The 12,146-nt window shown below is 54.3% G+C and overlaps 1 protein-coding gene across 15 annotated transcripts in view; it reads left to right on the top strand.

The window, feature by feature from the left end:
* The window catches only part of OBSCN (obscurin, cytoskeletal calmodulin and titin-interacting RhoGEF), a 211,153-nt gene that overhangs the window by 136,034 nt on the left and 62,973 nt on the right, over nt 1–12,146 (top strand). For 14 of the 15 annotated variants that reach the window (XM_040241284.1, XM_040241286.1, XM_040241289.1 and 11 more), the window contains 10 exons: nt 97–363; nt 471–737; nt 1,729–2,001; nt 2,715–2,981; nt 3,197–3,463; nt 8,693–8,965; nt 9,352–9,618; nt 10,517–10,783; nt 10,896–11,159; nt 11,474–11,624. In XM_040241284.1, the coding sequence (XP_040097218.1) occupies nt 97–363; nt 471–737; nt 1,729–2,001; nt 2,715–2,981; nt 3,197–3,463; nt 8,693–8,965; nt 9,352–9,618; nt 10,517–10,783; nt 10,896–11,159; nt 11,474–11,624 (2,563 nt within the window). The remainder of the gene's footprint in view (nt 1–96; nt 364–470; nt 738–1,728; nt 2,002–2,714; nt 2,982–3,196; nt 3,464–8,692; nt 8,966–9,351; nt 9,619–10,516; nt 10,784–10,895; nt 11,160–11,473; nt 11,625–12,146) is intronic. The other variant, XM_040241285.1, reaches the window with a different exon arrangement.

A 12,146-nucleotide genomic window follows, 5' to 3' on the forward strand; every position in this document is an offset into this window, starting at 1 on the left:
AGGTCACTGTGGAAGGCAGAGAGTGAGGGGGCCCCTAGGGTCTCTAGAGGAGGCAGCGGTGGCGGTCACGCTGAAGCCGCCTCATGCTCCCGGCAGAACGGAAGGTGACGGTGACGCAGCCGCTGGAGGACGTGGAGGTCCCGGAGGAGGGCCGCGCCTGCTTCTCCTGCGAGCTGTCCCACGAGGACGAAGAAGTGGACTGGTTGCTCAACGGGACACCGCTGTACAACGACAGCTTCCACGAGATCACCCACGAGGGCCGCCGCCACACGCTGGTGCTGAAGCGGGTCCGGCAGGCTGACAGGGGCACCGTGCGCATCTCTTCCCCCAAGGTTACGGCCTCTGCCCACCTGGTGGTCAAAGGTGAGGTGGCTGTGTGTGGTCCGTGGGGACCCTTGGGACACGCACCCTTTACCCAGAGGGCCAGAGGTGGCAGCTGGTCCCCTGAGTCGCCTGCGCTCTTCCTGCAGGGAAGCCGGTGGTGTTCCTGAAGGTGCTGGACGATGTGTCTGTGGAGGAGCAGGGCACACTGGCTTTGCAGTGTGAGGTCTCTGACCACCAAGCCCACGTGGTGTGGCGGAAAGACGGGGTGGAGTTGGGCCCCAGTGACAAGTACGACTTCCCGCACTCGGCGGGCATGCGAGGCCTCGTGGTGCACAGCCTGACTCGGGATGATGCTGGCCTGTACACCTGCGACGTGGGCACTGATGAGACCCGTGCGCATGTCAGCGTGCATGGTGCGTGCTGCGGCCAGCTGCAGACGTGGGCCCAGGGCACCGGGGTGTGGCTCTGGGCGTGCCTGTGTTTGGGGGACCCACCCACTCTCAGAGGCCAGGGTCTGCTCTGCGCAGCCTGGAGAGATCGGGGCAGACTCCTGAAGGAATGGCCTCGACAGGGTCTTAGAAGGCCCCAGTGCAGGCAGGCAGGCCAGGGGTAACAGGCAACAGAGCAAAGCCTGGGAGATAGACTGGCCCTGCTTGAGCGAGTCCCAGGGGATAAAGGATTCAGCGGAGGCTGGAAACTTCCCTCTGCACCCAGGGATGTGTGGGCAGGCACAGGGGCCCCAGAGGGAGGCGTCAGGAGGGTGGTGCGTGGGAGAGGCTGCGCTGTCAGGCAGGGGTGCCCCCGGAGGACGCCCAGGCCACAGCCCTGCCTGGTGAAGGTAGCTGTGGGCAGGTCACCTTTCTCTTCCCAGGCGCCTTCCCGTCTGGGCGTGGTTCTGGTGGGTCCCTGAGGTCCCGTGTATGTCTGTCCTGACTCCACTCCCCTAGTCCTTTCCTCTCTTATGTGTTTGGCAGGAGTGTTGCCCAGGGACCCCCTGACTGGCCCCTGATGGTCTGGCCAGTTTGTGATGAGACGGGAAGGGGAAGGGTGGTGTGGTGAGTTTTTCTTAGAGCTGGATTCCCCTTCATTTGAGGGAGCTGTTCTTTTTATGGAGCATGTAAGCTGGTGGCAACCAGATGGTGCTTATTCTCTCCACGTTATTCTCTAGCAAATGTGAAGGGAGTGGTCACCACTCACAGCCGTCAGCCATCTGACTGCCAGGGTGTGGCCAGCAGGAGGCCGAGAGGACCCTTGCTGAGGGAGCAGCAGCCTCCTGGGAGTGGGGTTAGAGAGGGGTATGCGGGTCATCCAGGGGTGTGCCCCCTCCTGGGGTCTGCCTGAGGCTGCTGTCAGTTGATGGTGCCTGTCTCGTGGGGCATGACAGCTGTTTCCCATGGCCTGCAGAGCTGCACGTGGGCATCACCAAGAGGCTGAAGACAGTGGAGGTGCTGGAGGGCGAGAGCTGCAGCTTCGAGTGCATCCTGTCCCATGAGAACACTGGTGACGTGGCTGAGTGGACAGTGAACGGGAAAACAGTGGGCAGCTCTGGCCGCTTCTGTGCCACACGCCAGGGCCGCAAGTACACTCTAGCTATCCAAGATACCATGCCAAGTGATGCTGGGGAGGTGGTCTTCTCTGTGCGGGGACTCACCTCCAAGGCCTCGCTCATCGTCAAAGGTGGGTGAATGGTGGCAGCGGGGACTGACTGGCTGGGGCAGGTCCGGGGACTGACTGGCTGGGGCAGGTCCAGGGCCTGCTTTGGGAGCTCCTGAGCCTGGGCTTTCCCCAGGAAGCCTGGACCCGGGGTCCTGGGCTTGGAAGCTGCGAGGGCTTGTGTCTAGGGACTGCCTCCTCAGCCCCTGCTGAGCACCTAGAGGCATCTGTTGGAGTACTGGGGGGTTCTGGTCATCCAGAACTGCATAGATGACCAGGATTACTCTTTAGGATGAGGTTCTGGAGCCTTTGGGCAGGAGCACGGTTTGTAATCTTCAGTCCGTGGTTCAAATGCTATGGTAGCTCCCAGGGTGCATGGCTCATGTTGGTAGTGAAATTGCCATTGAAATTTATTGAGCTGCTACTTCCAGCATAAATACAAAGCTCATCCCATGGCCATGCTTTGAGTTACAGAGCTCTGAACAGTGGTGAGAACCTAAGATTCTGTGGTCTAACAGCTCTCTTTTCCAGGGTCCCTGGCATTCCAGGGATCTGAGATCCCTGGGCCTGAGGCTCCAGAGTTGGAAGCTTTAAAGCTGTGGGCTCTGTGGTCTCAGCCTCCAGAGCTTGGAAGCTCTTGAGCACTTGCCTTGTCTTAACCCCAGGCATGGCTAGAGCCGTGGTCGTGGGTGGAGCGATGGCCAGGCCTTATCAGGTACCATGTCTGTTCTTTTCAGAGAGGTCAGTTGACATTATGAAGCCACTGGAAGACCAACAGGCCATGCTGGGTGAGGATGTGGTGCTGAGGTGTGAGCTGTCGCGGGAGGGGACCCCAGTGCGCTGGCTGAAGGATGGGAAGGCCATCCGCAAGAGTCAGAAGTATGACCTGCTCACTGAAGGCACTCGGGCCTCGCTGGTTATCCATGCAGCCTCACTCAAAGACTCAGGCAAATACACGTGTGAGACGGAGTCTTCCAAAAGCACAGCCAGCCTCCGAGTGGAAGGTAAACCCCATGAGAGCCTGGGGCTGCTCCCTGGGAGCCGTTCTGTCCCAGGTAGGAAGGGAGAGGCACCCAGCAGATAAGGGACTTGCCCAGGTCCCTGAGGGTCTGGGGTGGGCCAGGAGAACCACCTGTGATGGGCATGATTTCCCGTCCTGAGGGCCTGCATGGCATCTGCACAGGCCTCACCCTCCCATTCATTCTTGCCCCTCCACCAGAAAAGGCAAACCGGTTCACGGAGCCATTGGCTGACCTGCACGTGGAGGAGAAGGGCACAGCCACGTTCACCTGTAAGACGGAGCGCCCCGCAGTCTCGGTGGTCTGGCGCAAGGGCCTCACAGAGCTGCAGGCCTCCGGGAAGCATGCGCCCAGCCAGGAGGGCCTGACCTTGCGGCTCACCATCAGCGCCCTGGAGAAGGCAGACAGTGACTCCTATACCTGCGACATTGGCCAGGCCCAGTCCCGGGCTCGGCTCCTGGTGAAAGGTTAGGCCTGGGCACTGTGCCGTTGCTCGCATTTGCCCACTAGGTTTCCAGGCCTGTGGTGTGCTCAGGTGTAAGCTTTGTTTAAAGTAGATTTGTAGGTGGGCAGTCAGTGGCACCCCACTCCAGTACTCTTGCCTGGAAAATCCCATGGACGCAGAAGCCTAGTAGGCTGCAGTCCGTGGGGTCGCTAAGAGTTGGACACGACTGAGCGACTTCACTTTCACTTTTCACTTTCGCTTTTCACTAGGGTTAGGGTTAGGGTTGGAGAAGGAAATGTCGGACACTACTGAGCGACTGAACTGAACTGAACTGAATGGCAGAAAGAGAGGAGGAAGTAAAGAGCCTCTTGATAAGGGTTCTTGGCTGGAGAATCCCAGGGACAGGGGAGCCTGGTGGGCTGCCGTCTATGGGGTCGCACAGAGTTGGACACGACTGAAGCGACTCAGCAGCAGCAGCAGCAGCAGAGATCAGAGCTCTGCCTGGCCCTGGACTAACTCAGCCTCGGTTTCCCCATCTCCAAGGAGGGTTGCCCTGGGCAGTCTTCGCTGGGCCTTGTATCAGTGGGTTGGCAGCCCTCGCCTACTTGTACGTTTGTTTGCCAGGTGAATGCCCTTCCAGCATGTGTTCACACATGGGCTCTGCACGTGCTTACACGTGAGTGTACCTCCTCTACCCCTGTGGAGAGTCACTGGCTCAGGGACGTCTTCAGGTTTGAACAGAAGTTTTCACCGGGCCGGCAGGGTGAGGGTTGTCATTCTCTTACTTCACTGATAAGGAAACCGGGGCTTCACTGGGGCTTACTGGCTGCTCCAGGGTTGCAGGGCAAGTAAACGTCAGGGCTGGCTGAGCCTAGCCTTGCTAATCCCAGGGCTGGCGTCCTTCCCGGGATCTGTCCATAGAAAATAACAAAGAAGCCCCACTCTTGAATTTTTTCCTCTTTTTCAGTGAAAGACAGTGAATCCACTGAGCTCAGTGAAAACATTTCGTTAGTGCAATGGAATCACAGCTGTCTAATCTAAAGTGAATGTTAATGCTTAAAAAAGGCAATCAAAGCAAGTGTCCAGACTTCCGTGGTGGTACAGTGGTTGAGACTCTGCCTTGCAATGCAGGGAATGTGGGTTCAGTCCCTGCTCAGGGAACTAAGACCCCACATGCCTTGGAGCAGCTAAGTCTGCCTGCCACAGCTATGATGCCCCCATGCTAAGACCTAATGCAGCTAAACAGATGGTAAATAAATAAATGTGTGTTATAAAAGTGGGGCTTCCGAGTAGCTCAGTCTGTAAAGAATCTGCCTGCAGTGCAGGAGACCTGGATTTGATCCCTGGGTTAGGAAGATCCCTTTGAGAGGGAAATGGCAACCCATTCCAGTATCCTTGCTTGGAAAGTCCCATGGACAGAGAAGCCTGGCAGGCTGCAGTCCTTGGGGTCGCAAAGAGTAGGGCACGACTGAGCGACTAACACAATTATACAAGTGAGTGCAGCGTAATAACACCACATAGTCTTTGGACAAATTCAGAACCCACAGGCTTGTGCCAGGCTAATGCTTCCCGCCAAAGCCTTCACCTTGTCTGTCAGTTCATGAATCACAACTGACACACAAAGATAAGGAGATCTCCTTTTGAATAAATCACCCTCCTGATGTGCCATCTAATGTTGCCAAAGTGCTATGCTCAATATGCCAGAAAATTTGGAAAACTCAGCAGTGGGCATAAGACTGGAAAAGATCAGTTTTCATTCCAATCCCAAAGAAGAGCCATGCCAAAGAATGTTCAAACTACTATACAGTTGCACTCATTTCACTTTGGGCTCCCCTGGTGCCTCAGCAGTAAAGAGTCTGCCTGCAATGCAGGAGACCTGGGTTCGACCCCTGGGTCACAAAGATCCCCTGGAGGAGGGCATGGCAACCCACTCCAGTACTCTTGCCTGGAGAATCCCCATGGACAGAGGAGCCTGGCAGGATACAGTCCATAGCGTCGCACAGAGTCAGACACGACTGAGCAACTAAGCAGCAGCAGCAGTAAGGTTATGCTCAAAATCCTTCAAGCCAGGCTTCAGTGGTATCTGAACCATGAACTTCCAGATGAGCAAGCTGGATTTAGAAAAGGCACAGGAACCAGAGGTCAAATTGCCAACATTTGCTGAATCATAGAGAAAGCAAGAAAATTACAGAAGAACATCTACTTCTGCTTCATTGACTACACTAAAGCCTTTGACTGTGTGGATCACAAGCTGTGGAAAATTCTTTAAGAGATGGGAATACCAGACAACCATACCTGTCTCCTGAGAAACCTGTATGCAGGTCAAGAAGCTGCAGTTAAAACCAGACGTGGAACAATGAACTGGTTCAAAATCAGGAAAGGAGTGCATTGTATATTGTCACCCTGCTTATTTAACTTGTATGCAGAGTACATCATGTGAAATTCCAGGCTGGATGAAACACAAACTGGAATCCAGATTGCTGGGAGAAATATCGATAAGCTCAGATATGCAGATAACACCACTCTAAATCCTGAAAGATGATGCCGTGAAAGTGCTGCACTCAATATGCCAACAAATTTGGAAAACTCAGCAGTGGCCACAGGACTGGAAAAGGTCAGTTTTCATTCCAATCCTCAAGAAAGGCAATGCCAAAGAATGCTCAAACTACCGCACAATTGCACTCATCTCACACGCTAGTAAAGTATGCTCAAAATTCTCCAAGCCAGGCTTCAGCAATACGTGAACCGTGAACTTCCAGATGTTTAAGCTGGTTTTAGAAAAGGCAGAGGAACCAGAGATCAAATTGCCCACATCTGCTGGATCATGGAAAAAGCAAGAGAGTTCCAGAAAAACATCTATTTCTGCTTTCTTGACTATGCCAAAGCCTTTGATTGTGTGGATCACAATAAACTGTGGAAAATTCTTCAAGAGATGGGAATACCAGACCACCTGACCTGCCTCTTGAGAAATCTGCATGCAGGTCAGGAAGCAGCAGTTAGAACTGGACATGGAACAACAGACTGGTTCCAAATAGGACAAGGAGTACGTCAAGGCTGTATATTATCACCCTGCTTATTTAACTTATATGCAGAGTACATCATGAGAAATGCTGGACTGGAAGAAACACAAGCTGGAATCAAGATTGCCGGGAGAAATATCAATAATCTCAGATATGCAGATGACACCACCCTTATGGCAGAAAATAAAGAGAAACTAAAAAGCCTCTTGATGAAAGTGAAAGAGGAGAGTGAAAAAGTTGGCTTAAAGCTCAACATTCAGAAAACGAAGATCATGGCATCTGGTCCCATCACTTCATGGGAAATAGATGGGGAAACAGTGAAAACAGTGTCAGACTTTATTTTTCTGGGCTCCAAAATCACTGCAGATGGTGACTGCAGCCGTGAAATTAAAAGACGCTTACTCCTTGGAAGAAAAGTTATGACCAACCTAGGTGGCATATTCAAAAGCAGAGACATTACTTTGCCAACAAAGGTCCATCTAGTCAAGGCTATGGTTTTTCCAGTGGTCATGTATGGATGTGAGAGTTGGACTGTGAAGAAGGCTGAGCGCTGAAGAACTGATGCTTTTGAACTGTGGTGTTGGAGAAGACTCTTGCGAGTCCCTTGGACTGCAAGGAGATCCAACCAGTCCATTCTGAAGGAGATCAACCCTGGGATTTCTTTGGAAGGAATGATGCTAAAGCTGAAACTCCAGTACTTTGGCCACCTCATGCGAAGAGTTGACTCATTGGAAAAGACTCTGATGCTGGGAGGGATTGGCGGCAGGAGGAGAAGGTGACGACAGAGGATGAGATGGCTGGATGGCATCACTGACTCGTTGGAAGTGAGTCTGAGTGAACTCCGGGAGATGGTGATGGACAGGGAGGCCTGGCGTGCTGTGATTCATGGGGTCGCAAAGAGTCAGACACGACTGAGCGACTGAACTGAACTGAACTGAATGGCAGAAAGAGAGGAGGAAGTAAAGAGCCTCTTGATAAGGGTGAAAGAGGAGTTTGAAAAATCTGGCTTAGAACTCAACATTCAAAACTAAGATCATGGCATCAGGTCCCATCACTTCATGGCAAATAAAAGGGGAAAAGTGATCGATTTTCTTTTCTTGGGATCCAAAATCACTGTGGACGGTAACTGCATCCATGAGATTAAAAGACGCTTGCTCCTTGGAGGAAAACTATGACAAACCTAGACAGCATATTAAAAAGCAGAGACATCACTTTGCTGCCAAAGTCCACACAGTCAAAACTATGTTTCTCCAGTGGTCATGTATGGATGTGAGAGCTGGACCACTAAGATGGGTGAGCGCTGAAGAATAATGCTTTTGAATTGTGCTGAAGGAGACTCCTGAGAGTTCCCTTGGACCACAGGAAGATCAAACCAGTCCATCCTAAAGGAAATCAACTCTAAATATTCATTGGAAGGACTGATGCGGAAGCCAAAGCTCTAGTATTTGGCCACTTGATGTGAAGAGCCGACTCATTGGAAAAGACCCTGATGCTGAGAAAGACTGAAGGCTAAAGGAGAAGGGGGTGGCAGAAGATGAAATGGTTAGATAGCGTCACTGACTCAATGGATGTGAATTTGAGCAAATTCAGGAAGGCGGTGGAGGATGGAGGAGCCTGCTGTGCTGCAGTCCACGGGGTCACAAAGAGTCAGACATGACTCGGGGACTGAAGAACAGCAGGAACAGATGTGCCATCCATGCTTTCCGGCATGCAATAGCTTCAGGACACCTGTGAATGCAGGAGGAATCTGGCAGCCAATCAGTATTTATGTCTTCTTAAGCTTTCACCATACCTAAGACAGCAGCAAAAAAAATTTTTTTCTAGAAATTCATGTTGTCAGTTCCCCAAATCATTCAATTTAAATGTTGCTATAGCCGCATGTCTCCTTTTTCCCCCCACACTTCTGTTAATACAAAATTGAATGGCATTAAGTGATTTCTGTGACAGGGACAACGGGTGTAGACGTTACGGAGCCCAGCTTGATGGAGGGGCTGTGCTGTGGGTCAGGGTGTGTGCTCTGCAGAAAGCCCTAAGAGGTGGATTGAGGGCTCACTGATGGGACTAAAACAAATGCTTTTGGGCCGTTCAGTTCAGACCCCCTAAACATTTTTTGTTAGAGTCATTTGCTCGCTGCCTGCTGAGAGCCCACCCCAGATCCGGCCTTGGGGAGCACCTCGTTTCCCTTGGCAGCGGTCCAGGGCTCCCTGACGTGCCTGTCTGTGTCTCTGCAGGCCAGAAAGTGCTCATCACAGAGGACTTGGAGGACGCAGAGGTGCAGGAGGGCTCCTCGGCCACCTTCTGCTGCCGTATCTCCCCTGCTGACTACAAGCCTGTCCACTGGTTCTTGGACAAAACGCCCCTGTCTGCCAATGAACTCAATGAGATCGAGGCCCAGCCCGGCGGCTACCACGTGCTGACCCTGCGGCAGCTGGCGCTCAAGGATTCAGGCACCGTCCATTTCGAGGCAGGTGACCAGCGAACCTCAGCTGCCTTGCAGGTCACAGGTAGGTGGCAGGCCCAGTGCCCAGTTCATGGTGGGGACCAGTCCGTATGGCTGAACGTGCAACCTCAAGGCAGTGGCTTAGCAGTCTCCTGGGTGAGGCCCTGGGGCTCCCAGAGAAGGAAGGCACCGTAGGCTTCCCTTGGGCTGGAGCCTTTGATCCCAGGGCTGAGTGGTGCTATCTGAAGACATGTTATTGTCATGGTGTGCAGAGGTGAACCCAAGGTCAGTGTGGGGGCGGGGCCACACAGAGCCCATCCTGTTCTCCCAGCAGTCCTGTCTGCAGCCCAGAGTGGGGTGTAGGGGCGGGTTGGCACTGGTGTGTAGCAAGACCTGGGGCTTCTCCTGCAGGAGCCCCCAACAGTCTTACGCATCCCTCTCTGTCTGCAGAGAAGCCAAGTGTTTTCTCCCAGGGGCTCACGGATGCCACAGTCACGGAGGGGGAGGATCTGACCCTGGTCTGTGAGACTTCCGCCTCAGACAGCCCTGTGTGCTGGACCAAGGATGGGAAGGCCCTGCGGCCATCGGCCCGGTGCCGGCTGACCTATGAGGGCCGCCGGGCCCAGCTGGTCATCACTGAGGCCACCCTGCAGGACAGTGGGCGCTACAAGTGTGAGGCTGCGGGCGCCTGGAGCAGTTCCATCGTCAGGGTCCATGGTGAGCCCGGGAGAGGGGCGTGGGCAGCCTCCAGCCGCACTCCTGACATGTCTCTCACCTTGCTCGGGGCGAGGGGGACCCCAGGATGCGCTCTGTCCTCTTCGTGTGGGTGCAGGGTGCCCTGAGGCTCCTTCTGTCCACCTGTATCTTCAGCAGTTCGTCCATCTCACTCTGCCCTCTGTCTGCCCTGTCTCTGGGTTTCTGCTGCTCCTGAAAGCCTCTCTCACCCTCTCTTGGTCTTCTGACCAGCAGTCTGTTTTCTTTTTTAACCTCATTGCTGACTCTCTTGTGCTCACACTGCCATGTCTCCCTTCTCTTGGCTTGGCTCATCTCCATCTCAGTTGGCTTGGCCTGGCTGCCGAATATCACAGACTGGGTGGCTTAAAAGACAGACATTTATTGTCTGCTAGGTTTGGGGACCAGAAGTCTAAGATCGAGGTGTTGCCATCCTGGCTTCCCGTGAGGCCTTTCTCCTTGGTATATATATGGCCATCTTTTCCCTGTGTCTTCACCTGGTCATCCCTCTGTGTGTGTCTCTGTGCTAATTTCCATTTCTTATAAGGACACCAATAATATGGGAGTAAGACCCATTCTACTGACCTCATTTAACGCCATCATCTCTTTCAAGACCCCTGTCTCCAAATATGGCTCCACTCTTTGGTCCTGAGGGTTAGGGTGCCAACAGGTGAATTTGGGGGATTAAATGTAGCCTGTAATACCCCACCCTTCTCTGCTCTGTGCTGTTCAGCTCACCCTTCTGGACAGGCAGAGTTCTCGGGGCCCCATCCTCAGCCCCCAGTGTAGACAGCGAGGTGGGCCTGCCTGCCTCTGCCGGTTGCTTCCCTCCACCATCCTCAGCCGTGCAGGCTGTGCTGACGGAGCTCATGCCTGTCCGCAGCTCGGCCAGTGCAGTTCCGAGAGGGCCTGAAGGACGTGGAGGTGCTGGAGGGGGGCGCTGCCACACTGCGCTGCGTGCTGTCATCCGTGGTCAGGCCTGTGGAGTGGCGGCGTGGGGATGAGCTTCTGCAGTCTGGAGGCAAGTACAGCTTGCGACAGGACGGGACCGTGCTGGAGCTGGTGGTCCGAGACCTGCGGCCTCAGGACAGTGGGCAGTACTTCTGCAGTTTCGGGGACCAGATGACGTCGGCCAGGCTCACCGTAAAGGGTAAGTGTCTCAGCCACCCTGCCCACGTGATACTCCGCAGTCCCACACCGCCCCTTTCATCCTTTGCGGGAGAATGAAGGTGATGTGTTGTGTCCTTTGGACCTTGTTGCAGCTCTGCCTGCTGAGTTCATAGGAAGACTGAGAAGCAAGGAGGTCATGGAAGGGACCACGGCCACATTCCGCTGTGAGCTCAGCAAGGAAGCCCCCGTGGAGTGGAAGAAGGGGCCCGAGACCCTCAGAGCTGGGGACAGAGTGAGCCTGCGGCAGGACGGGGCCATGTGTGAGCTGGAGATCCGTGAGCTGACTGCAGAGGATGCTGGAGAATATTCATGTGTGTGCGGGCAGGAGAAGACCTCAGCCACACTCACCGTCAGGGGTAAAGACCACATGTGGCAGGCGGAGCTGGGTTTGGTGTCCGGTCACTGACTTCGTGTCGTCTCCCTGCACTCATCCCACCTTCCCTTCGCATCTCAGCACCACCCTCTTCCCGTAACTCCTCAGAACTCCTTCCTCCTTCCCGGGCTGTTGTGTGGACCACGAGAAACCAGGTTCCAAGCGGCCTCGCACCTCTTGTCTCACTGCAGGCTCTGTCCTGTGTCCTGTGGGAGTTTATGTCTTTTTCTCTGTCTTGTCACATCCTGCCTTCAGAGTTCTCCCAAGACTCTGATATTCATGTCTCTCTGTCCTCAGCTTTGCCTGCAGAGTTCACAAGAAGACTGAGAAGCAAGGAGGCCACAGAAGGGACCGCGGTCACTCTGCACTGTGAGCTGAGCAAGGCGGCCCCCGTGGAGTGGAGGAAGGGGCCCGAGACCCTCAGAGCCGGGGACAGAGTGAGCCTGAGGCAGGAGGGGGCCGTGTGTGAGCTGGAGATTCGTGAGCTGACCGCGGAGGATGCTGGGGAGTATTTGTGTGTGTGCGGGCAGGAGAGGACCTCAGCCACCCTCACCGTCAGGGGTAAGGACCATGTGTGGCAAAGCAGAGCTGAGTTTTGGTGTCCAGTTACTAACTTCATGGCATCTCCCTGCATTCACCCCACCTTCCCTCCTCATCTGAGCCTTACCCTCTTCCCATAACTTTCCTTCCTCCTTCCTGACGTGTGTGTGAACCATGAGAAACACCCCTCTGAGCTGCTTCCCACCCCTCATGTCACTGAAGGTTCTGTCCTGTGTCCCATTGGGGTCTGCGTCTTTCACTCCATCCTGTGGATTCAGAGAGCATTAGAATGTTTGTGTCTTTCTGACCCCTTCCAGCCCTGCCTGCCAAGTTCATGAAGGGTCTGAAGAAGGAAGAGGCCGTGGAAGGTGCCACAGCCCAGTTGCGCTGTGAGCTGAGCAAGGCGGCCCCTGTGGAGTGGAGGAAGGGG

This window comes from Oryx dammah, unplaced genomic scaffold, assembly GCF_014754425.2.
Source record: "Oryx dammah isolate SB20612 unplaced genomic scaffold, SCBI_Odam_1.1 HiC_scaffold_5, whole genome shotgun sequence".
Lineage (NCBI taxonomy): Eukaryota > Metazoa > Chordata > Mammalia > Artiodactyla > Bovidae > Oryx > Oryx dammah.